Genomic DNA, 25,220 nt, shown 5'->3' with positions numbered 1-25,220 from the left:
CAATCTTCAGACACCTGCTGTATCACCTGTGCGAAAGAAGACTTCGTCTAATTGCAGCAAAATCACCGCTCCTTATCGGAAGTCCGTTATGAGAGAAGCATATTCTGATTAAAATGTGCGATTTTTTTCAGTTTATAGCGTTATTCATAGGATACTGGTGTTTCTTAATTGCAATTGATTGATTGCGGATAAGCCATCCGTTATTATTGTCGGGATGAGCAGTTACGTTTTTACGCCGTCTTACAAGGAAGAAACGATATTTTCATGTATAAAGACGTCAAAAATGCGTTAAGTCTATTATTCGTTAGACCACGGCAGAAGCGTAATAATGCAGCAACTGAAACAGCTCAAGTTCATCGAAGTGTACTGCTAGTAATTACATAAACACCTTTCCTATGAATATCTAATGGATAATCATAACTGTTCCGGTTAGTTCAGAGTACTGTTCTTAGAGGAAACTAACTGAAATATCGATGAAAAAAATTGCACATAATGAACTTGACGAAGATTAATTAATTTTATGGTCCGGCCTGGGGTGCAACATTCAGAGCGTCACATCTCAAATTTTAATGAAAGAAAAACGGAAACAATGGGCAGCGCCTGCAGATTAAATTGCGATCTAGTTATGGCAAATTCGAGAAATCTCGGCGTTACTGTTAGAGAGAACTGGACAGCATTAAATGCATGGCAACTGCATCATGTAGGTGTTCGTGGTTCTAGGAGAGGCCATATCATCGGTAAAAAAAAACGAAAAAACACAGAAGTTGGAGTCACGCCGTCGTCATCTTCGTCCCATCTTCAAGTTGCAAATAACAAACAGGACAGACAATGGTTGTCACACTCCAACGCTCCGCATGTGAAATCAACCGACTCAAAATACACATACTGTCGAAGTCTTTGATTTATGTTTTGGGTGTTCATTTATTACGTCTTCCTGATATTATATTTCAGACCTGAGGAACGAGTGTAAAGAGACATACGTCATCCAACCGGGAAATAACCATATTCAAATTGGCAGCGATGAAGGGATAAAAACAAATATGAATACCAAAGAGCTTGTTTAGAATGCGAATTTGGATCACCCTGTACAGGATGGTTCAAACGAAAGATGTACCATTGGGATCTCGGGCACTGTAAGAGATAGGAAGTCGCTTAAATTGGGGCAAAGTTGCATAATTTAGTGCTCAAGGAAATGCCACTTCGTGTCCGGAAAAGTTCCGAATGCTTTCGGAGATATCTAGAAAAAAATGAAATTCTGCTATATCATTTTTATTTCTTCCTAATTTTATTTGAAGAGTTATTATAAAATAAACGTAATTTCATGATCAAAAACAACACAAAGCCACTAAATTTATAAATGAACATACTGCATATTTTATAAAAATTGACTAGACCTTTATTTTCTAGTCTAAAAAATATATAACATCGTGATATTTGATTTAGCAGTTTTCGCGATACCCGCGTTCAAAAATCGGGATTATATTGTTTTTCCCAATCGCAGTTGCCATGAATAAACAAATAGCCTGAACGTAATTATTTTTTATTTGGCTGTCACATTTTCTTCATTCCATCCGTAAAATGGGTTATAAAGAAGAAGAAACGTTAGAAATAATTCGCCTGCATTACAAAAACAACAATAATGTTGCTCAAGCACAAGTGGAATATCAGCGCATGCATTTCCACGTGCCAGTCCCTGTTAGATCCACTTTTTATTTTTTTATTTTATGAATTGGACGAAGAAATTGTAACAGCCAAATAAAAAATAATTAGGACTAATGACGTTCGGACCATTTGTTTATTCATGGCAACTGCGATTTGAAAAAACAGTATAATCCCGATTTTTAAATGCGAATGTCGCCGCAAAAACGGCTAAACCAAATGTCAACATGTCAGATATTTTTGAAATCAGAAAATAAAGGTTTATTCAATTTTTATAAAATACACAGGGTGTTACATTACAAATTTACCGGCTTTGTGTCCTTTTTAACTTTTCAATATTCATCTGTTGTGTTACGTGACATTTTCTGGCGATTTAGAATGAACCCTACAACTTTTGTATTTAAAATTTTTCTTTTTTTTATAACAAAAGTAGTAAGCGCTGTCCAAATAGACGGACTAAGCCCGCGCATCAAAGTTCTTCAGTTATTTCTGCGTCTCAGGTCCACCTAAGGACCTTTGGTTTTCTTCTCTGTTGGAACAAAAGCAACAAACATATTATGCAGTTTTTGAGAATGAGACAGCTACTGATTTTGCCAGCTATCTATTCACAGAAGGCCTATTGGTATTGATATTCCAGTTTCATTTAGCTAGGAATAGCTTTAGCATTTAGTTAGGGATAACTTTCATGTCTTCTGCTTGTCTGAATAATGAAACATTTAAACTAATTACGGAATCATTAGGATTTAGGGAAAGGATTTAACCAGTTTTGTGCGGCAAAAAAAAAATACAAATACAAACCAGAAATATTTAAAAGAAAATTTATTCAATCCCTTCTTACAAAATCACCATCAAGACATAATTATTAACATCCAGATGGACGAAGGAACTATTAAACGAATAGAAGTCTACTTCAACTTCTTCTTTGGGCGTAAATTGTTGGTGTGTCCACATTTAGTTTTGCGGCAATTGGTAGCCCGAGGATGAAGCCTGGCATAGCATTTACGGCAGATCATTTTGTCGCAATTGTACTTCTGAGCTAATATACGTAGAGAGGGCTCAATAATCCCTCCCCTCAATCTGAGCACCAAGTGAAGAGTTGACTCCTTCTGGATATTATAGTCAGATAGGGTGCGACCATCCTCCAATTGTTTTCCCGCAAAGATCAAACGTTGCTGATCTGAAAAGTAGCATTTAGAAGTGAAATTTTAGGGCTTTCCGATGATTGAACTTTGGGTTAGTTTTTTTACCTGGTGGAATGCCTTCTTTATCCTGAATTTTAGCTTTCACATTTTCTATTGTGTCTGATGGTTCTACCTCAAGGGTGATGGTTTTACCCGTAAGGGTTTTCACAAAAATTTGCATTGTGGCGTTACTAAAATAACAGAGAACAAAATGTTCACGTCAAACTACCCTCTAGGGGACTTAACCTCTACAACTTTAAGAGGCAAAATTTCCGGATAAAATGGAGTGTTACCGGGATTATTTAAATTGGCCAAGGGAGATGGGCAAACGGGGTGCTTATAGGCGTTAATTTGGGAAATATTTGAATAGTAAAACAGGAATTTCTCTAAAATTTAACTTTACTTACGTTCCTTCAAAACGTGCGCCACAGCCTTCTTGAGAAAAAGAAGTTGACACTCTTGATCGCTGACAACTGACGCGACGTCATGGTAAGCTAATTTTGAGGTTTACAGTTCTGGAGCTTATTGAGTATTTAGAACTTTGTAGTGTACAGACTATAGAGCGTGTGTGTGATTTCACGAGATTTGCAAATTTTTATAAAAGAACGTTCAATAAAGTCGTAACGCGGTTTTAAAATTTTCCATAATATTAAAAAATAATTTCTATTAAATTAAGCAGCTTCTGCATATTATTGCTTCGGGTGTGGTAGACTGCGATCGCCTATACATTGTTCAAAAGAATATAAGAAAAAAGCATGTTTTTGACTATAATCTTTACAAAATAATATTAATTCACAATAAATGTATTTCTAATTGTTCTGTTTCAGGCCAAACGTGTTCCCTTCGGGTATCAGTTCGAAGCCCAAACCGACACTCGTCTGTGAATAACACATTGATCCATTCTTCTAAACTTCAATGTTGGTGTTCTTCCGCCTAAGCCAAACGTAGAACGCGATTTCCTCAACACAGTGTAAAGACCTGTATTGAGTAACCAAATTCATGTAATTGGTTTCTAATAATTGGGGCAGAAATCAACACTTCGCGTACCTCGGGTGAGTTTCCAATAATATCTGTAACTGTGACTGTTGTACACCTAGATTGAAGGATTAAAAAATGATCTTGCGCTGCTGTCGTGATAAGTAGACGACCAGTAAGTCTTTCTGTCACTTCTCCAATTTCTTAGTATCAGCCCGCAATCAACTAATAACCGATCGAGACCGAATTTTTTATCACAAGCGTATCAAATCTAAGAATTTATCAACAATTGCCCTCATCCCCTAGATTATTTTCAGCAGTGTACTTACCACACCTTGCTCATATTCTTTTGGATATTTAAGAGTTTATAATCGTTTAAAATAAACCAAAGTACATTAAAAATAACAAATTGCATATAATATATAACAAATACAATACATACAGGTTAAAACACATTGATTATGCATTTTTCGAACAGTATATAACAGATGTCCCAAATTCGAAAATGACAATTTCATCGAAAACTGGTATATTTAATATATACGGCCATATCGGCATCTTTGGGAGTTTTAGGGCCGTATTTTCCCAGATTTACATAAGTCTCATAAACGTTGATCGATCTCTTATCAACAGTGGGAGGCGTTACTTCAAACGCATCGTTTCGTGGAAAAAAAGACAATGGTTTGATGGATGTATCATTTGGAGTAAACCAAGCGATGGTTGTACCATTTGCACGTCTTCCTGTAAGGACATACCTAAGGGAAAAACATTGGAATTCAGAAAATGGACATTATTAATTCACATAATCACTACAAACAAAAAGCGCCACTTACTTTTTATAAGTTAAAACGTCTTGGCGTGACGGCTCTTTAATTTGAAAACCATAAACCTCCTCCGTGGACGGAAAAAGGTTTTTGAAAGTGATTGGTTCCGGTGTTGATTCTTTGGAAAAGCTATCTGGCGATATGTCTGTGTTCAAGCTCTCTTCATCGTCCGAAGAATCTTCATTACTACTGGAGCTGGTGGATTATTCAATATTGAAAAAACTCGTAACTGTAGTTCACATATAACCTTGCACTAGAAGCAGCGGAACTCGTGGAACTTTGTCCGGTAACTGAGGGATTTTTCGCTGAATTCCCTTTCAACATTATTTCCTCTCGTCGTTTGTCTGGTCTGGCTCTAACAGCGAAGGGACTATAATTTACTGCAACCGTACAAACTGGCATAAAGTCCACAGAACTGCTAATTTTGAATGCGAAAACGTCGGATAGCATATTTAACTCATTTGGTCTGAATTTTAAAAAAACTTATGGATAAAATAATATAAACCATCTCTAAACGGAATTATTGAAATTCTTTGCTCATTGTAGAGACCTTGAAAACTATAAAACATACGAAATCGATTCCCTTGCGGCAATCTTGCATATTTTATACCCAATTTAAACAACTTCGTGTCTCTTATGCTTTTTGAGATCTCAATGGTAAGCAACTAATTTGAAAAAGTCCTGCGTACCTATAATAATCCACGTAAGAATCAATCATCTCTACTTCATTAGAATGCACTTGAATTAACTCGAAACAGGCTTTGGTGACATCATTATAAGCATAAGGGAGACATCTAAAAACCCCCTCGTCCCACCATTGGGTCAAAGACTTCAAGCTAAACATCTTCGATCTGTGGTGGAAATAATAATCGCTAGAATATTCCCATATCTGGGGTTGGTTTTCAGCCGGTTTAAACAACCCCAAAAACAGGTTAATGGCGTTTTGTTTTTCGGCATCCGAAAATGTATTGCTATAGTACCGACTCAGGGTTTGCATAATGTCGTTTCCTTGAGATGACCAAGGAGCAGTTTTCCGATAGGTTTTAATGCGATGCACTAACTGAGACCCTCCATATTGCAAAGCTAAAGTGTCTCCATGGTCTTCATATAAAGATTCCAGCATCCGCACACAATCAGTATCAAATTCTAAATTTGGGGTGTCTAGTACTCCGAGGGCACATAACTGGTAACCCAAGGCGTATTTTCCTAGAAATAACAAAGATCGAAATCCAAGGACAGAAATCTGAAGATGGCATCAGTGCAGAAGTTGGTTTCTTACCTATTGCAAACTGAGCAGTATTGGTCCTATCCAGACAATCAACGCAATTAGTTCTAACAATCCCAGTCTGCCTACTTGAAATCTGCTTTTCGCATCGCCCAATAACTGTACTAGGTCGCTGAGTAAAATAAGTCCTCTGATTATGGAAAATCCCCACTTTTGCAACTGCATTTTTAGCAATTCCCGCCAGCAAATCCATCACATTGGAATTGCTTTTATTTTTTCGAGCCATATCGAAAGTTTTGTAAACAATTTGATGTTCCACTGGTAAGAATTGATTTAAATATTTAACGGCAGAACTTAATTGGTCGCTCAACATCGACTCCTGCGGCTTTCGCTCCCGTTTTTTGACCAAATTTAGTATGACTATCGGGGCACCATATCTCTTTAAAAGCTCATTGAAATGCGCCCCTGCGGTCTCGGCAAAAGGATCATAGAAGTCTATAGTTATAGCTGGTTTGGCCACCATTTTCCCCATCTCTTGTTTCCAATGACCTAAAAGAATATGCATTCAAGAACCTTGTCAGTTAAAGCAATTTACATACCTGGTATTGAACCTCTCATTTGCACAAATGAAGTAAAGTGACTGTTATTAAATGAAGACAACCCAGAATCATGAACTATTTGCTCTGTTTCAACTTCATTAGCAACATCACCTTGAAAATTTGAACCTCTCTTCAGGAATCTAGTTCCTGCATATTTACTAGATCTGTAATAATTGACTAATCCCCTTACTCAATTACAAAACTGTAAATAAACCCACCTTCTGGCAATTAAAGTTAAGTACAGGGGCCTTCCAAATACATTAATATTGCTTTGCCCAATAAATCCATGAGTTACAAACAAAATCCAATTAGGATGAAGTTCTGCCATCAAAGCTAAAAACTAGCTCTTATAAAACTATCTCTTTATTGTCTGACAACAGCACAAACCTTCACTTAGAAGATGTAAATTCCAAACAAACTTTTTATGAGGGAAGGTTCTAATACCAAAATGTTGGGCCTCTTTACTGCCATTACTGGAACTCTGTGAAATTACTGACTCTGTTAGGAGTTTACTATGGTCTCCGTTATTAAGTAAATTGTTTTGAGGCTCCAAATCACAACCATAAGTATCAAAATGTTTTGGTTCTGTTAGGTTGTGTTGGAGGCTGTGAGTTAAATCATAGCTGTAACTGCAAAATCTTCAAGTAAAATATAATTTTATTAAATTTAAGGCTACTTACCTAAAGTAGAAATTGCTGGCCAAATCAATGCTCTGAAACATTTTTAAATATCTAGCTTCATCTGGATGGACTATTCTAATTGATTCATGTGGGATATAGATCATTGTAGTATCTTCAATTTTATAAATAGTATGATGTCCAATAACTGCTATTTTCCTTCTTTTAGTGATAAGAATAATATAATAACCTTCCAGAAATTTTATGAAGCCTAATTAACCCTACATATTACTGCAGATAATTCAACTTAATCACTAATTTAATCATCATACCAACAATACCAAAAGCTGAAATATATCTTGATATTCCTCCAGCCCCAGCTTTTCTATTTCCTGACTCAATCATATTGACCAGATCACTAACTTCATCAGCAGAGTACTCCACTTTATCATCATAAATTTCAAGATCTCTAGGCTCAGTTCTATCAATTTTCAGCACTCGAAAGCGAGTTTGAGTGTTGTTTGATCCCATTAAATAGTATTTCTGTAGAAGAGAGGAGAGGAAATTGGAATAATTATCACAGCTAAATGTAGAAGGTCAAGTCTAGAGCTTGAAGAGTAGGTTTTTAATTACTTATTGGTCTTAAATTAAGAGAGCAAAAATGATATTCAAACTATCAATACATGTATGGAAAAACTTACAGATTTGGTCTCATATAGGGCCATTTTTTGTATGGAACTAATGATGGGATAAAAGAGGGTTCCATTTTTATTCATAATTGTTAGAAGTTTTGCTTCTTTACTGGCCTTAGTTGGTAATTAAGATTAGTTTGAATTAAAGTCTAAGAATTTAGAACTTTTTTAAGAAACCCTGAACTATGAGAATTTCATATTTAGTATTGATATTAACTATTAATTATTATTATAAAATTCCTTTTTTGCTTGTTTATAAATACAAACTATAACCTAAGTTTTCTCTATTGACGTTTATCAACCAAACAGATTGGAGTTATTCTTAGGCAAAATATCCTATTTTGATTATGAAAATTATTAAATTATGTTGTTATGCTGGGATGAAATAAAAAAACACACGTACAATTTTGGATCGGATTTTAGTGTAGTTTTGTTTAAAAATGTTTAAAATTTAAAAAAAAATGTTAACATTACAACAAAAATCTGGAAGAAAATGGTGCTGAGTGCACTAGGCGCAACGGTGCCACATTTCACGTAAAAACGTTACTTTTTCTAAGTGACAGTACCAGTAATCAAATCTTACATTCATGGAAACGTGTTGTGATTGTGGATATATTTAAAATCACAACTTTTCTTTCGTTTCTGTTATAGTTATTTTCTTATATTTTATCCTCTTATACTCCGTCAGAAAGGTCCATTAGCGAACTATTGTTGTTTCAAAAATTGCCCTTCTATAGATTAATATGGCAGAAACAATGAAGCAAACTGTCGCCAGCATGTTGAATGGGATAGAAAGGTATGTTTACTATTAATGCTATTTTCCTAGTTTCCTTCTATTTCAATATTTATTTCTATAGATACAACCCAGACAATCTACCCACTTTGGAGCGTTATGTCGAAATGCAATCCAAGGAAAACACTTATGACTTAGAGGCCAATCTGGCTGTTTTAAAGTTGTATCAATTCAATCCCCATAGTTTCAATATTGATATCACATGCCAAATTTTGCTGAAGGCTCTTACTAACTTGCCTCATACAGATTTTATATTGTGCAAATGCTTATTAACTGACAAACAAGTGAGTAAAGAATGTTTGCAACTTTATAAACATCATTCAGAAATAGTTAAACTTGATGTACCCAGAATCGTTAATCAGAACTTTGAGTCTTTTAGGGCTATATCCCTTATATTTTTATATTCTTAATGGAGACATACAAAAAACACAGAAACTGTTTTCCTTTTTAGCTTACTGCAGATCCAATAAACCAAGTGATATACTTAGCAGATATCTTGGAGCAATGTGATTTCCAACTGTTCTGGGCAAGGATTAGAACAACTCCAGAATTAACTCAAAAAATTGTAGGATTCCTGGACTCAATCCGAAAGTTTGTTTGCCATGTTGTCGGTATTACATTCCAATCTATTGACAAGAAACATCTTGCTCAGTTGTTGGGTAATATAGGTGTAATGATTGACAAGAGATAGTAAACTAATAGTACTATTTTCCGTAGGTGATATTGATGACCAAACTCTGCAAATGTGGGTGAAGAAATATGGCTGGAAATTGGAAGGAAGTGATTTGGTTTTCATTAGGAATCAAGATGACAACATTAAAACAAAGAATATCAGCGAGAAAATTGATTTTGAGAGTGTAGGCCATATCATGGCATCATGTCATTAAAGCAAAAAAAATATATAATGTAATGATAATAATAATGAGTTTTATTGTCTTATTAAATTTTTATCTACTCTCCACTTTTTCCTTCCTGTCACATGTTCAGCTATACCTAGGTGTACTTACCTGTTTAGAGCATTTTAAGATTTTTTTTTTAATTTTCAATTGCAAAATTCAGAAAAGTTATGGTGAATTGCCACGATCATGCTGTTTGGATGTTTCAACTGAGAACAGCTGCTTTTTAAAACTTTGATTTATTGGCTTTTATTTCAACAATAATCAATTTTTGGTCACGCAAATTATTCGTTTCTGGAAATTGTTTTTACCACGCATATTATTGTTCGATATTAATAAACCTTAATCATAGTTAGGAAGGTTGTTAGCTTTCCTTATAATGTCTCCGAGACTGCAAACTCAGGGTGGTCCGAATGTCTCGAATCCCAGTAAACATCCACGTGACTCGCCACTTTTTGGTCCATACTTCTTATTCAAAAACCCCGAAGTTTAAATGCCAAATTATAAATATTTAGTTAACTGCAATCCAACTTGCACTGAAAACGCCGAAATGGCGTCTGGACGTAAGTCAGGCTCTTGATTTCTCTGAATACTAACTGGAAGTTAAAGTTAACGGAACATTAGTAATATGGCCTTTAATAAAGAGAACGTGTCAGTTAATCCATTTCCTCCATTTAACCTGTCAATCATTATTAAACACCAAATATGTCAAACATTTTTTATCTAGATAATCACTTGCTCACGTCACGGTAATCATCAATATATCACATTCGCTCTCATTATCATTTCTTAATCGTTCGGACCAGATGTTCCTAAGTAGGGGATTAGGGCTTTAGAAATGTGTATTGTTCTGTACGTGTGATTTAAAATTATTGTGTGCAATGATTCACGGTTTATTAAAACATTTGAAAAGCTTATCAGATGTTTGCAAATCCTGAGGAGATCAATAAGCAGTACCGGCCTTATGGGGGGGAGGGGGGTCGAGATTGGGCGAAAGCGCAGGGCAACAGACCAAGAAAGGCGGCGGAGTTTCCTAGTCAGCGGTTTTTCTTGGGGATAGGGGGAAGGTGATTAAAAATTTCACCCAGGGCGTCAGACCTCCTAAGGCCAACCCTGCCAATAGGTTAACTCCACGAGTAAAAAGACTATTTTGAGATAAAGCTGCATTAATTTGAGTAAAAAGGGTAGAAAGGATAAAAACAAAATTTTTGTTGTTGTGGATAAAATCCAGTGTGATTAATAACAAATTAATAACAATAAGATTTAGCTGTCAAAGATTAATTCGTATGAATTTCTAAAAAAAAACACATATCTCCTGTTGCACTTGACCTCTACCTCTTTGTACAGGGTAGTCCAAATTCGAGGCGTATCATTGGGATCTCAGAATCTATAAGAGATACGAGGTCGCTTAAATTAGGGCAAAGTTGCGCAATTTAGTGCCCAACAAAATGCTACTTCGTATGTGGAAAAATTCCGAATACTTTCGGAGATATCCAGAAAAAATCGAAATTTTGCTATATCAATTTTATTTTTTCCTGACTTTATTTGAAAAAATATTCCAAAACAGATGTTACTTCATTATTGCCACTTTTTCTTCCCTACAAGATGGTGTTGTGAAATTTGAAATCCGACGTTTCATCTTTGAGCAACCATCATCAATTTAATTTTTTTTAAATACGGACCTGGATTTTTTATCTTGTCTTTTATTACCTTTTGCCCTTCTTAGAACAATGACATATAACAATCACTAAGAAAATTACTAGATATGATAAAAATACCCTCTTAAAAGGTGCATATATCTAACACTCTCCCACATCTTTTTTAACATAGGTTTGTCTTCTTTATGTTCATTGTTTTATTGAGAAATTATATACAATGAAAAATAAAAAATACAAAATAAAACAACATAAGGAAGACAAACCTATATACTTCGAGCACATAGAGAGTACTTATTTGAAGATTTTTCTTTAGATTTTAGGAAGACTATAGAAAAAACTCCTAAAAATGCATCTAAAACTACTTTATCTTTGTTACTTTTAACCACCGCATTTTAATCGTTTCAATACGTTTTATTCTATAATGTTAAAAAGCTATTAAAAAGTAGTTGTAATTCATATCATTATAAACTTTCATCAAGAACTAACCTAGACTCACGAGAAGAACTAACCTGAACTAACCAGAAGAATTGACCAGCCAGTACCAGTACCGCTTCCCCCGCTGCCATCGGCACGCACACTAGAACTAGCCTTTTTTTTATAGAGGAGGAAAACCTTCATAGGTACCACGGCCTGTTGTCTGACGGCCGTGGTTATGTGGAATTCGCCCCTGAAGGGGGCTCCTACCCACTAAAAACCTCCTCTTTCTGCCTTGAGCTCACCCGGAACCATTGATCAGATATTACTTCGGGTGTAGAAGAACTAGTCAAAACTAACCTGAGCTAACTAGAAGAACTAACCTGAACTAACTAGAGGAAATAATAATGTGTCGTAGAATACTGTGGTCTATTCTATACCATTCAAAGCTTGTTAATTGTGGCTTTAGGACTGTACAGGGTGGTCAATTTATTTTGGGACACTAAATTCTCGACAACTGTATTGTTGAATCAAACGTTCAATTTAGGGTTATTCAGTGTTAAAGGGATAACAAAACAGCAATTTAAATTTTTTATTTAAACAGCGTTTTCTATTTTTTAAATGGCAATGTATTGTTTTTATTACAAATTCATACGCTTCTGATAGGGACAAATAACTTTTACTTGAAACACTTTTTATGCAAGCGCAAGGTAAGCAAGCTTGGGTGCGACCAAAAAAGATGTAAACATGCACTCAATAATAATTATTTTTTATTGTGAATGTTGATAAGGAGTCGATCGAAGTTTATTTACATTTTTTTGAATTGGTATAAGTTTTTAAGGTCTTTTTTAAGGTCACGATTTATACGGAATTTCAGTTTGGCGGCTGTTATAATCTTGTTGCAAATATGGAGCGTCTTTCTACCGCAGAAGAAGTTAAAATGGTATTTCTGTACGGTGAAAGCGGGAAAAATATTGCGGATTCTGTTGCATTGGACGTTGAACATTTTCCTGATAGAAATGCTATATCACGTGTCCTTCTTTCGAGCCGTAAAAGAGTTCAAATAAAGTAGAAGGGCACAGCCCCAAAAAAAGAAAAAAGATCTTCATGGCGATGATTTTCAGAATCAAGTGATATTTCCTCAATAGACACGCAATAAAACTGAAATTAACCAAAATTTTTCCCTAAATCTCTTATCCTCTGACGAATCCTGTTTCACAAATCGTGGACAGATAAATCGTCATAATATGCATCACTGGAAAACTCTGCCCAGTACCGACCCTATGGGGAAGTGACCTAGGGCACAGAAGGGCAAACCAGAAAGGGCGATGAACACTCCTGACAGGCGGTTTATTTTGGGGATAGGGGGTGGGAATTAAAAGTTTCGCTTGCTAAGTCCGACCCTGCTTCTACCCATCGTACATAAGACTGAGGACCCAAAAGGTCCGTCTGTTTATAGATTTGAAAACTTCTCTAAGACACCCAACTCATCCAAAAAAGTGTAAAATTAGAAACACTTTAAACCCAACAAGATCGATGATCGTTAATGAAATTCCGCTGACTTTCTCGAGAGCAGGGTCAGGACCGGGTCCCGATACAACATCTTCGTAGTCTTTGTAAGGCTCGAGCTATCTGAAATCGTCACTTTTCCATGGGTGTAGGAACCTCAAATTGCAGAAAATTTTACGCCAATTTCAATACATCCTGTCCAAACTTCTTAATGATAAACAAAGCTAAGAAATCCTCATTCTATTCCTGGATCGCTAATCACCATTTTACGTTTTTCCTTCAAGTTTTTCCATATCAAATTTCCACTTTTTGATTAATAGTTGGTGAATCAGAGGGCATGGACTAGTTACTTATGGTTTAACCTTGGCTCCTCTTACTTGGGAAGAAACCTGATTGACCTTCTTAGTTAACTCTCTGTACTAATACAGAAGACCTTTAAAAAGACTTTTAAGAAGGCTTTTAAGAAAGGTGTTATTTCTCTTATAAGAGGAGTCTAAGTGAATTTTTATGGGAAGTATGACATAATGATCATTATCCCCGGAAATTTTGGTGTGTGCCAAACTGATAATTTAGATTTTTTGGAATGGTGTTTTTTTGATCTAAAATTGCTTCGTATCGCTAGTAAATGTCGCCTTTATCTATAATCATGTCGTCATAACTCGCCTAGGAAACTAAATTTTGTGTTAAAACCATATATTCCACCCACTCCTTCAAACTCCACTTAAAAACGGCTCTCAAGTATAGGATACATATCAATCATCTTATCAAATCTTGAGCACTTATCCGGTTTTCTAATACAAATACTGTCACTATAAAAGCTTGGCGCCTTTATAATACTTACGAATCTGGTCAGCTTTCCTGAGAGTACCTACTGTTGGGTACTGCAAAAAGTGACAAATCGGGTTCGAAAATGAGAGTGGTTCTTGTGTTCTTCGCATGTACGCTGGCGGGTGCCTTAGGTGCTGCCATCCAAGCCAATAATGATGACGTTATGCTGGAAGTACTGAGAGGGATTGAGGAGTTGGGGGAGGAAGGCAATTATACTGTAGTATGTATCGATGGTAGATTAATGCATGGTATAATATCTTCATGGAGTTATTTCAGAGAGGAATAGTAATCTGCAAAATAATAAATAAATGCTAATAGGCCTGTGGTTAAAAATACACCACTTTCGCTATACAGGGAGGTAAAGTTTCACATTTTGTGTTTTCCTCATGCGTAGATGGAGTTAAATTTTTGAAATTTCGTACACCTATTTTCCTTAAGACCTTTTACAAAAAATATCAAAATCGTCGTTAGCTATATACAGGGTGTTATGTTTTTTGGGTCATGAACTATATTATGCTTTGAATCTTTTTTTTGGAGCACCCTCTATCAATTTTAATACCAAATTTAAATTTCTCCTTCAATTTTTTTGTTTCTTGGTTTCTTGCATAGTATTTTCGTATCTTTCACCGTTTTCGTAGAATTTTCAAAAATATCTATCAATGTAAATTAAGAAAGTAAGGGAAAAAATTATTTGGCTCAGTTATTAACTAATTGAAGCAATTCGTAACGGTTTATCAAATTTCTTAAAAAAAAAGTAAATATAAACGGGGAAAAAATGGTGAAAACTGTTAAAAATGCCCTTTAAAAATTATGAAACTTGGCCACTCTGTATATCGAAATTGAGGCATTTTTGAGTTTATTAGCATTTTTAATTATTTTGCAGAGTACTATCACTCCCTCAAATATCTTCATGATATTATGTTACACCTTGTATACATAGAGTTTCCTTACTTTTTTATAGGAAAATCTGATTGCTTCTAATGGGTATCCCGTGGAAACCCATAAAGTAACAACTTCAGATGGCTACATTCTCACCCTTCACAGGATTCCCTCTGGCAAAACCGGAGTAAATCTCGGCAAAGTTGCTTATTTGCAACACGGTATTCTGGCATCTTCAGCTGATTGGTGCATAATGGGCGCTGGGAAGAGTTTAGGTATGAAAACGCCCCTGGAACCTACAGGGTTTCTTCTTAGCATTTATGCAAATTTGGTGGTAAAACCGAGGGTGAAATTGTAAGAGGGCCAGTCAACCCCAAAATGAGTCTTATCGCATTGTGCGTAATTTCGGTTTCGTGTTTGGAAGTTTTTTTCTCACTCCATTGTAACCAGGACTGGCCTTGACAGGTTCGGCGACCTGGGCAAAATTTTTTATCACCATCCCTGTATCTCCAAGAAATACCGTCGAACAAGAAAGCCTGCCGCCCTGGGTGGTCGCCCAACTTGGCCGCCCCAAAAGGGCGGCACCGACAATCCTCGATAAGGCAATATTTGTGAACTTGAAAATTAAAATTTTGAGGGGACGAATGTGCAGGCAAAGGCTTTCGAGTGTTTTCATGTATGGATATTTCTTCAGTACTTGGGGAGAAAATCCTCTGGGTAGGCAAATGGACAAACATGCAAATGACATTAATCGATATGGAGATTTTGTCAACACCTCGCTATTATTGAAAAATACTCAAAGATGATGCAAAGAGATGATCTTTCCATTTCAGCATTTTTGCTCGCCGATGAGGGCTATGATGTGTGGATGGGAAATGCGAGGGGGAACTCCTGGAGCCGGGAACACGTCAACCTTACCACGGACGCTGATGCCTTCTGGAAATTCTCTTTCCATGAAATTGGAACCATCGACCTTCCTGCCATGATCGACTACATCTTGGCCCAGACTGGTGTATCTTCAGTAATTCAGTGAATAATGAACGATTAGGAAGTAGTACCAACGCGTTTTCAATTCTTAGATATACTACGCTGGCCACTCTCAAGGAACCACAATTTATTACGTTTTGACCTCAACTTTCCCCGAATACAATGAGAAATTCAGCGTTTCGGTCAACCTCGCGCCGATTAGCTTCATGAACCACATGACCAGTCCTCTCCTCAAGATCCTGTCGTTTTGGACTGGAAGTTTGGAGGTAAGTTACATCTCTTTTCCGATCAGATCGTACAGGGTGTTTGAAACTCGACGCCCCTACAGCTATTTTATGGAAACGGAAAGTGATATGGGGAAATTTAAACTATGGGTCTTTAATGGGGTTAGAGGACCTCTTCGACCTGAAGAGGTTTATTTGTAAAACGCCAGCTAAGAGGCAGAGCAGTGGTTTGAGACACCCTGTACAACATCCAATTCTATTGCTCCAGGCTCTGACTTCCCTCATCGGAATCAACGAATTTTTCCCCAACACCGACTTCATGAAATACATAATCGGAGATGCGCTATGTGCAGAAGACTCAGTCACTCAATTCCTATGCACCAATGCCTTGTTCGCTCTATGTGGATTTAGCAGGGCCCAGATGAACACGGCCCTCCTGCCTGTGCTCACAAAATATACCCCTGCTGGAGCTTCGACTAAACAGCTGCTGCATTATGGCCAGGAAATCAAATCTGGTACTTATCATCAACAAACCATCTTTATTAACTAATTTTCTTTTCGTTTCGCAGGTTATTTCCGGGAATACGATTACGGAGTTCTCTCGAACATGAAAGTTTATGGCTCGTTAACACCCCCCGGTTATGATATAAGCCAAATCACCGCCCCTACGTACCTCTTCTATAGCAAAAATGATTGGCTGTCTGCTGAATCTGATGTAGTTAAATTGTGTAAATCCATGGGAAACGCTTGTGCTGGGAAAATCTTGATGAGCGATTTCAGTTTTAACCACCTGGATTACACCTTCGGAATCGATGCTCCCATCTTGGTTTATAACAAAGTTATAAGCATATTTGCCAGGCATTGATTTAATAAATAAATATTCGTCCATGACCACTTGATAATGAACCAATTATCAGTTTGTTGATTGAATTTAAATAGGGATTGCACAGCGTCAGAGGGAATAATGAGGAATCTGCGGGAAGTAAAGTATCAATTAAATTATGCACGTTGCCATGACAACCCCCCTCCCTCTCCCATTCCGCTCCAGAGGTCTAAAAGAAAATTGACGAATAACAAAACTAGACTTGCGCCCCTCGTCTGCAGTCTGAGCCGTAACCGTCTTCCTTAGGGAATAATAGCTATCATGAAATACTCACAAAGTAATGTGCTATCTTTAAAATTGCTTTTTCAACCTCAATTAGGGTATTCAGGATCGATATGTCACTCCTTTAAGCCTCCAATGGCACCTCAAAATTTTAAAAGTTTCTAAAAATCTATCTTTTGCCAATTTTCAAATTTTAACTGACAAACCCGTATAGCAACGGTCTTGCAAAATATTTCAAATTAATCGTCTCTAAAAACCTACATGAACGTAATTGCAACATCACTTTAGTATCTATTTTTGTGATTTTGAAGGAAATCTAACAGATTTATGTCGAGGCTTTATGGAAACTTCCTTTCATGTTCCCTTCATGTTCCCTCCAATCCACTGATGTGGAAAATTTATGTTCAAAAGCTTCCTTACATGTCTAAGGTAATGAATCGGGGCGCTTTTTTACATAAATCAAAATTTAAAACTCGATATCTCGGGAACAGGTGCAGCAATTGCCTCTTCACATTAAAAAGGTACAATTGCCCAATCTTATCAGTAGAGAATTATCATATATTAATTACTGTTGCTTTTAAATGAAATTGTTAAAGACGCTTGCTTGCTGAAAGGTTTTTATGTACACGAGTAAATAAAATTCTTGGGGGAAATTAAACTTTGGCGAAAATGACTGTTTTTCTGAAATACGTGCTGCCTCTAATACCCACCGCCCACAGAAAATTTTGAGGATTTATTCCATAAAAATAAGTTCAATTCTAATTTTAGATGCTCAAGGTTTATATTCTGTGCTTTCGTTGTTTTAAAAATCTCAATGTTATTACTTTTGCTTTTTCGTAAATACTTTGATATTAATTTTCTCTCTCTATAGAGCACAGGGACGGCTAGCTTGGACCAGAAGAATCCTGCAAAGAAAGAATCAGCAGCATTTTCATAATAAGTCTTTGACCAGCATATGGTATGTCGTGATTTGAAAGAGAAAGGGTCGTATGCATAAAAAGGAGTATTTGCTAATGCTAAGGATCTCCCTCCCAAGCGGAGTCTCTAGAAAATCGCTGTGCAGTAGACATTCCACATGCAAAGTAGATAATAATTCTGCATACTAATACTGTTTTGCAAAGTAGAATATGTGGTCAGAGTATAGCGGTTTATTTTTGAGATACATAAATCTATAGGCAAAGTCACCTATATGTATATCTCTATATAAAGAGGCGACTCTGCTTATATAGCGGTATTTAAATAGCGTTATAAATATAGGGTGAGCCGTCTCTATATATATAGAGCCCTGTGTAAATAGGGAAGCTATATAGCCCTATGTAAGTAGAGCGGCTACATAGCCCTATTTAAATAAGGCTACTTTGCTAATTCATATTTTTTAATAGTTTTTGAGTTTGTTTTTATTCTACATTTTTTAAGACATGCAAGGAAGAAGGATTGAGAAAATTGATAGTATTTCTGGTATGGTAAGTTCTATTTTTATTTCATTTTTTAACAGTTTTTGACATATTCTTGAACTTATCAGATAATTAACCACTACATTATTGCTATATATACAATATATACAATTTATAAATGAAACTTTAAACTTATGAAAAATTATAGTAATTTTATACAGGGACTACCTAGCCCTTAACGTCCCTACATCTGACTTTGGCTTGGGTGTTTTCCTTGCTTTAGTACTCGTGATGGAACTGCTCCCATTGCTTTTACTGCTGGATTTTGAAGAAAAATTTTTAAACCACAAATATATACTGCTTTTGCTACTGGTGCCAGAGCTTTTGAAATTCTCCTCTGACTCGAAGAACGATATCTCGCTCTCCTCAAATATACGCCGACCCTCCCTTTTCTGGAGCTTCTTCGAAGTTTTGCTTCTTTTAGCTCCCTTCATTGGACGTCTCGTATAGAAAAGATCCCAGTTTCTTTTCACTATCGGCATCATGAAAGCCATCGCTGATTTTCAAAATTTTCACCCCTGCGTCTTCAGGACAGCAACGTGAAGTGGTCAATGTTTGGAATTATAATGTTTGATGAACAACATCACAAAGCTCTTTTTGGAAAATAACGGGAAAAAGAAAGAGAAGTCCATGTCCTAATGTAAGTTTTATTGCTGCAACTGCTCTTGTTTCCGCTTGAGTGGTAAAGGACACCTACCTGGAAGCTGTAATGCAGCGTCCATGGTTAGGTAGGACGGACGTCTGAGTACCATAATTTTTTTATCTTTGCTGCCCATCCTAAAATGGCCAACTTTAAGTACAAATTTTAAACTGTGATGAACGTTTTGTGAGTAGGACATTTTTCCGTCTGGCAAACCGTATTATGTGACACTCGATTAATTTGGAAAGCGAAGAACGGAATGAAATCGGTCGAAAATTGTAACTCAACGTGGTCTTTCCTCTCTCGTCAAGAGACTCTGTTCAGTAAGTCACTGAAGGTGTCGCGAATAAGTGACAAAAATATTTTTTTTAATCATCACAGCAGAAACCCCCTTTAAGGCAAAAGTCACGAAAGTAGGTACCAAAGTGGTCCCAGTAGCGTTTCTCACGTAACCCAGCCGATCTCAATTTTCGCAAGGGTATTGTGACAAACAAAATTAGTCAAAATATCCAATGATTAATGCAGCTTGAAAAAATTATTTTTAATTCGAAAACACCGCAACTCAGACAAGTGATCGTAATTGATAACATGCCAAGAAAAATAACGGCGTCCCGTTGGCGCCGCAGTTTTAACATCCAATCTAGTCGGTTTAATGCGGATAATCCAATGTAGAGCCAGACTTTTAATACCAGATTCCATTTGGTAAGGTCATATAAAGTTTCATTATAACCGACGTTTACTGGTTCGCAATATAAAATTGAGGTGCATGCAAAAGGAGCATTTGGTGCAATTCAGGTCCAGGATCCACACACTTTGCACAGCGGACTTATTTTTCCAAGATAATGGGAAATGCATTCAAAAGTTTTCTCCTGAAACCTAAATTGCCGGGGATTACATCTCATTCACCATTACTAGTTGTTTTTGTCAAGAATTTTCTTCCGCCAGTTAAATTATATTTTATTTTTATAATATTAAACGGGGCAAAGTGCATCGATGTGGAAAATATGAAATATTGAGGAATACTGCCAGGGGCATCCGTCAAGGCAGCTTCCACATGTGTGAGCTCCAATAGCTGATAAAATTTTATATAGCATTTACTCAATATCGGCCTTATCAGGAGGTAGGCAGCGAACTTTCCTGGTCAGCACTTTTTCTTGGGGGCTGAAGAGCGATAATTAGAAATGTCGCCCAAGCTGCCAGACTTACTAAGGCCGGCCCTGCCTTAGCAAAAATAAATGCTAAATATAACGAAAGGAGCATGTGTTGAAGCGGTCTAGTCCTTTTTTTAGCCTTCTTCGGAGGAATTTAATCATTAAATTGTCAAACTCAGCCAATGCAGGTTGCAGCATTGCTCTCTTTGAAACAGTGCGTTTTAGCAGTTCGAAGTCGATCGAGAAATCAAGCACTCCCATGGCGAAGAGGTTCTTAATATACTGAATGTCCGCGCACATGCGGGCAGTCTATCGGAGTCATAGAGAATGCATCACAATAATATGACAAGCTCCTATAAAAGTATTTTCTAGAGACCCTCTCTACGGACATACAAGCTCCTAAAGGATGCTTCTGGAAATCAGTTTTTCTTGAATAAGTTTTAAAGTAGTAATATTCCGTAAAAATTGTATTTTCTCGAAAACGGTTCATTTTTGCGATAACTAGCAAAAATACCATTTTTTTGGCCTAAGGTAGAAATTACCCAAAATAGTTATTTTGATGCTTTTATCGATAGAGGATGTAGAAATATTATGATTTTTGGATTAAAGCTAGTACGTTCTTGGCATACTAGGCAAGTGAAATGTGTTTAAGTAGTATAATTTTGAGGAATTCCATCTAAAATCCATTATGCTAAAAAATTATTTAATTGCACTGAGTACTTTAAAACAAAAAAAAACGATTTCCAGAGGTGTCCTCTAGGAGCTTGTACGTCCGAAAGGAGGGTCTGTAGGAAAAACTTTTATAAGAACTTATCATATTATTTTGTGCACTCTCTGTGAATCTGGAAGATTGCCCACATACTCTGGGACACCCTGTATATGGTTATAATCAAAACGCAGGTACGCCTTAGAATCCTCTTAGTTAGTCTTTATTATTCTTCACTGTTAAAGCACTTAATTCAATACATCAAACTTCGTATGAATTAAATTGCCATTGGTATCGTATTATAGTATATTGATCGACTTCAGACGCCACGTCTACGTGACTGTAGACATGGACAGTCCATTTCTGGGACGCTGCGTGTTTTGTTAATGCGTATCTACACACATTCGGCAGGTAACTTATTTTGGATACGAACCTGGGTGATGGACAAATCGAAAACAATGTTGTTTTTAAATTGTGCTGGTTGAAAAACGCAAACGATTAAAAATCCACATATTCGCAATATTCCCATAAAAAAAAAAAACATCAATTTGCCTTGTTATCTGACCGCTGACCAGCAGTTTTTACGGTTGAAATAAATTTTTTCCGGTGATTTTTATTGCACTAATGCACCTACGAATTAAACTATGTGGCTCCAACGATTCCTCATTAGTAACCGCACTAAAAAATCGCAAAAAATAGATATCGAAGTGACCCTGTATCTCGGAAACTAAAAGAGTTTTGCCATACGGTTTGACAGGTTTATGGAGGGCATCGCGACGGTTCGTTTGAGATATTTTCTAAGCCTGCCCGAGATGTCGGCGATCAGAACTTGAAAAGTGGCAAAAGTCATACCTCCCCCCTTTGAAATTTTTCGGAAAAAATTCGAAATTTTCCATGTGCTAATGGATCAATGGATCGATGTGGGTCTTATTTTAACCGTTGATACCACCATCGAGGTCCTGGAGACTTGGAAAGGCGATTGTCTCGAATCTCTATATTTCGCACCAAAAAATCGCAAAAAATAGGTATCAAAGTGGCCCCGTATCTCGGAAACTACGAGATCAAATTCCCACGAATAAGAAATTGAAATTTGCCAATCGCTGAGAGAGTCCTAAGTAAATTTCGTATTGCCATCATTTCAACAATTATCTATTTCGTTAGTTAAGAAACTTCTCTCAGGTTACCCTGTATCAGGAAATGCAAATGCAATAACTTATTTTACATTTCTCTGTATGTGCGCTTCCAATTAGCGTTCTAACACAGATTACCACATACTCACTATTGCACAGTAAATGCACTCTTACGCAGCAACAATGAATTTCAGAATCTTAATAAATAAGTAGCAGTTGGGTTCCTGAATGTCTGCAGATGATGGATGATTATTTAAATACTAGAAACGTGTTTTTCTTCATTTTTGAACTCAAATATTTATGCATCTGTTTGGCACTGGACTTGAAAAATGTTCATAGTTATGTGCCGATGCCAAATTTCATGTACATATGTGCTGCATTAAAAAATTTGGACTGCGAAAATATACTGCACTTACGTCTTTTGGAGAGATTATTTTTAGATATTTTCAGGAATTTTCATTTTTTAAGCTGAAGAAATCCCTACGCTTTTAAAAAGAATTCTCAGTGTTTACGAGATACACAGGGTGTAACGTGTTATCATGGATATATTTCACGGGGCGATAGTACTCTGGAAAATAATCAAAAAATGCTAATAGACCCATAGTCAAAATCGCACCATTTTTGATACGCAAGGAGGCAAAGTTTCACATTTTTCTCATATTTTGCGTTTTTCTCACGTATGCCCTGAGTTAAATTCTTAAAATCTCGTACAACTATTTTCTTTAAGACCCTCTACACAAAGTGCCAAAATCGTCAGTAGCCATACACAGGGTGTTGTGTTTTTTAGATCATGTATTATTATTTTATACTTCTTTTTTTGTCTCTTTTTTTGAATTCTGATACCAAATTGAAATTCCTTCCTCGACCCTTCAACTTTTTAGTTTCTTACAGTACTTTCGTATTTTTCACCATTTTTGTAGAATTTGCTACCCTACACATCGAAAATGGTGCGTTTTTGACCATAAATCTATTAGAATTTTTGAATTATTTTACAGAGTGCTATTGCCCTCTGAAATATCTTCATGATGATATGTTACACCCTGTATAATTTTGACTGAGAAAACTGCCAATTTCTGGCTGCGAATTACCCAAATTGGCGATCCACAAAATGTGGGTTTCTTATGGAATCGAAACTAATTAATATACCTTTATGTGTTATGGTCCCTTACGATGAAAGTAGCACCGGTCTTATCTAGGAGCGACGTTGGACAACGGCCTAGGGCGCACTAGGAAGGGCGGCGGACTTTCCTGATCGGCAATTTTTCTTGAGAGTAAGGGGCCGGTAATCAAAAATTTCACCCAGGGCGTCAGATTCGCTAAGACCGATCCTGGATGGGAAAATTTCATGGAAAGTCAGCAACTTCCTAATCTTAATAAACAAATATTAATTTACTGAATAGAGTGTTACAATGCCTTTTGGGATTCGGCAGGTGCTCGAAAAAGGGCCAGTAAACCTAAAAAAGGGAACAAGAATCCTTTGTTTTTGTTCTTTTTTCAGTTCGACTTATACATCTCCATTATTGTACATTGAATAATTCATATTGGCAGCAATATTGGAGTTGTAGACCATCCAATAAATGCGAACCTCCATCACATTTCATTGTATTGATGTTTTCAATACCAAATTTGAATAATTTCTTCCAGTCCGATTAGTTGATTGAACTGCCTCTTTCTTTGTCATCTCTGCTCATGCTTTTCATTTTGCTCAATCTTTAATTATTCACCAGATGTGTTAACTGATTAACAATTAGCTCCACCATAAATACATCGTTCTACATTAGACAAATAAATAATCTAAAGGCCAAGTCCATTCTAATTTCGTCCAAGAGTTCAGGGCAAGAATAGAATAATCAATACCTGAACAAGAGGTTGAGCATAGTGTTGTCCTTTGTTGGTTGTTGTTGGAGCTATAATACAACTTAATTACTAAATCCATTTATGTACAAAATTGTTGTTATCAATGCATTTAACAAAATGGATAAACTGCTTGAGGTTACTTAATAATAAGTAGCATTTCATTCACAACTGCCATTGAACCAAATTTGAATGAAAAATGGGTCGTGATGAAGGTCTTCTCAGGAATCTTGCATAAGTCTTTTTTTTCACGTTTTGTCTCCTACTTTTGGCTCTTCAAAAAATTTGCTCCTTTCTCTATTGATTTACTTAAAAGCGAATTATGAACGGCGATGTGAGGATCTCGGAAACGATAAGAGATACATAGGTCGGGTGAAAAAATGTGCGTTTTTACAGCATTTGGCAGAACATAAAAAGGGTTGAATGTAAAAATGCCAGTCGTGCTCACGTAGCTGTGAAAAAATACCAGAACCAATATAAACGTATATATAATCGAATATTCACGTTATCTCAAATATATCTAACATGAAAAGAGATATCTTACTTCGACAAATGGGCACATACAATGTCTCCTTATTGCGGAACTTTTGCCTCATTTAACCGCCATTGTATCTCTTATCGTTTCCGAGATCTTTACAATTCAGCATCCTTGGATCCACTGTATATTTAACTTGGGCTGCGACAACTGCGAAAAAGGAAGCAGGCGCACTTTCACGCCCGCAAAGAATGATTTTGCAGTCGCTCTGTCCCAAAATGGGGAAGTTTTTTATCCATTTGTTCCATATATTGAGTTTGCCTCACGTTTGAAAACCAAACGTGATTATTTTGCTTGATTTCTTCAATGATCTGTTTTAATGTTTTATTTTGCGGCCATTTATGGTCAGTATTTCATTCTCTATCTATCTGTAATAATCAGCTGCAACCGGTAGAATGACCGCAAAACAGATTTTTAGGGGAGGCATATGATTTATGCGTATCCATACCAAATATATAGGGTGAGTCTTTTTCTGTGATTAGTAAAGAGATCGCGGAAACTAGCAGAATTACGAAGTCGGTTAAATAGGGAAAGAATTGCGGCTTTGGGGGACCAATTTAAAGCCACTTTTGGTTTCTTGAAAAATTCATGGCTTACTAGATATTTAACAAAAACTGCAAAAGATGGACTACCCATATTTTTCTGACAGCTGTCATTTTTGACATATGGCATAAACTTTCTTTTT

General features: G+C 36.4%; 4 protein-coding genes across 4 annotated transcripts; 2 read left to right on the top strand and 2 right to left on the bottom strand.

Annotated features, from left to right (window-relative positions):
* Positions 1-2,463: 2,463 nt before the first annotated feature.
* Positions 2,464-3,330, bottom strand: RpL40 (ribosomal protein L40). Its single transcript, XM_066393660.1, has 3 exons — positions 3,248-3,330; positions 2,907-3,031; positions 2,464-2,836 (listed from the first exon to the last, which is right to left on the bottom strand). Exons 2-3 carry the CDS (start codon positions 3,019-3,021, stop codon positions 2,565-2,567), a joined length of 387 nt encoding a protein of 128 aa, XP_066249757.1. The 5' UTR covers positions 3,022-3,031; positions 3,248-3,330; the 3' UTR covers positions 2,464-2,564.
* A 976-nt stretch (positions 3,331-4,306) lies between these two features.
* FIG4 (polyphosphoinositide phosphatase FIG4) lies at positions 4,307-7,974 on the bottom strand. Its single transcript, XM_066392197.1, has 11 exons — positions 7,782-7,974; positions 7,413-7,623; positions 7,144-7,351; positions 6,851-7,092; positions 6,682-6,796; positions 6,464-6,627; positions 5,919-6,413; positions 5,329-5,845; positions 4,887-5,105; positions 4,649-4,834; positions 4,307-4,570 (listed from the first exon to the last, which is right to left on the bottom strand). The coding sequence occupies exons 1-11, from the start codon at positions 7,854-7,856 to the stop codon at positions 4,330-4,332; spliced, it is 2,673 nt and encodes an 890-aa protein (XP_066248294.1). The 5' UTR covers positions 7,857-7,974; the 3' UTR covers positions 4,307-4,329.
* Positions 7,975-8,404: 430 nt separating this feature from the next.
* eIF3k (eukaryotic translation initiation factor 3 subunit k) lies at positions 8,405-9,483 on the top strand. Its single transcript, XM_066405735.1, has 4 exons — positions 8,405-8,568; positions 8,630-8,849; positions 9,017-9,224; positions 9,283-9,483. Exons 1-4 carry the CDS (start codon positions 8,516-8,518, stop codon positions 9,450-9,452), a joined length of 651 nt encoding a protein of 216 aa, XP_066261832.1. The 5' UTR covers positions 8,405-8,515; the 3' UTR covers positions 9,453-9,483.
* A 4,373-nt stretch (positions 9,484-13,856) lies between these two features.
* On the top strand, positions 13,857-16,851 carry LOC136410571 (lipase 3-like). Its single transcript, XM_066392774.1, has 6 exons — positions 13,857-14,090; positions 14,832-15,024; positions 15,583-15,770; positions 15,829-16,002; positions 16,229-16,475; positions 16,530-16,851. The coding sequence occupies exons 1-6, from the start codon at positions 13,953-13,955 to the stop codon at positions 16,823-16,825; spliced, it is 1,236 nt and encodes a 411-aa protein (XP_066248871.1). The 5' UTR covers positions 13,857-13,952; the 3' UTR covers positions 16,826-16,851.
* The last annotated feature ends 8,369 nt before the right edge of the window (positions 16,852-25,220 follow it).

The sequence above is a fragment of the Euwallacea similis genome, chromosome 1 (assembly GCF_039881205.1).
Source record: "Euwallacea similis isolate ESF13 chromosome 1, ESF131.1, whole genome shotgun sequence".
Classification (NCBI taxonomy): Eukaryota; Metazoa; Arthropoda; class Insecta; order Coleoptera; family Curculionidae; genus Euwallacea; species Euwallacea similis.
The sequence above is the reverse complement of the archived record's forward strand: the minus strand, read 5'-3'. Positions and strand labels throughout refer to the sequence as shown.

Coding starts and splice junctions, on each gene's coding strand:
- RpL40 (XM_066393660.1), bottom strand. CDS start 3,021: ATGCAAATTTTTGTGAAAACCCTTACGGGTAAAACCATCACCCTTGAG. Junction 2,837..2,906: donor TAAAGAAGGCATTCCACCAG/GTAAAAAAACTA, acceptor GCTACTTTTCAG/ATCAGCAACGTTTGATCTTT.
- FIG4 (XM_066392197.1), bottom strand. CDS start 7,856: ATGAATAAAAATGGAACCCTCTTTTATCCCATCATTAGTTCCATACAA. Junction 7,093..7,143: donor GCCAGCAATTTCTACTTTAG/GTAAGTAGCCTT, acceptor AAGATTTTGCAG/TTACAGCTATGATTTAACTC. Junction 6,628..6,681: donor TTAACTTTAATTGCCAGAAG/GTGGGTTTATTT, acceptor CAATTATTACAG/ATCTAGTAAATATGCAGGAA.
- eIF3k (XM_066405735.1), top strand. CDS start 8,516: ATGGCAGAAACAATGAAGCAAACTGTCGCCAGCATGTTGAATGGGATA. Junction 8,850..9,016: donor GCTTATTAACTGACAAACAA/GTGAGTAAAGAA, acceptor TTTCCTTTTTAG/CTTACTGCAGATCCAATAAA. Junction 9,225..9,282: donor ACATCTTGCTCAGTTGTTGG/GTAATATAGGTG, acceptor TATTTTCCGTAG/GTGATATTGATGACCAAACT.
- LOC136410571 (XM_066392774.1), top strand. CDS start 13,953: ATGAGAGTGGTTCTTGTGTTCTTCGCATGTACGCTGGCGGGTGCCTTA. Junction 15,771..15,828: donor CCCAGACTGGTGTATCTTCA/GTAATTCAGTGA, acceptor TTCAATTCTTAG/ATATACTACGCTGGCCACTC. Junction 16,476..16,529: donor TGGCCAGGAAATCAAATCTG/GTACTTATCATC, acceptor TTCGTTTCGCAG/GTTATTTCCGGGAATACGAT.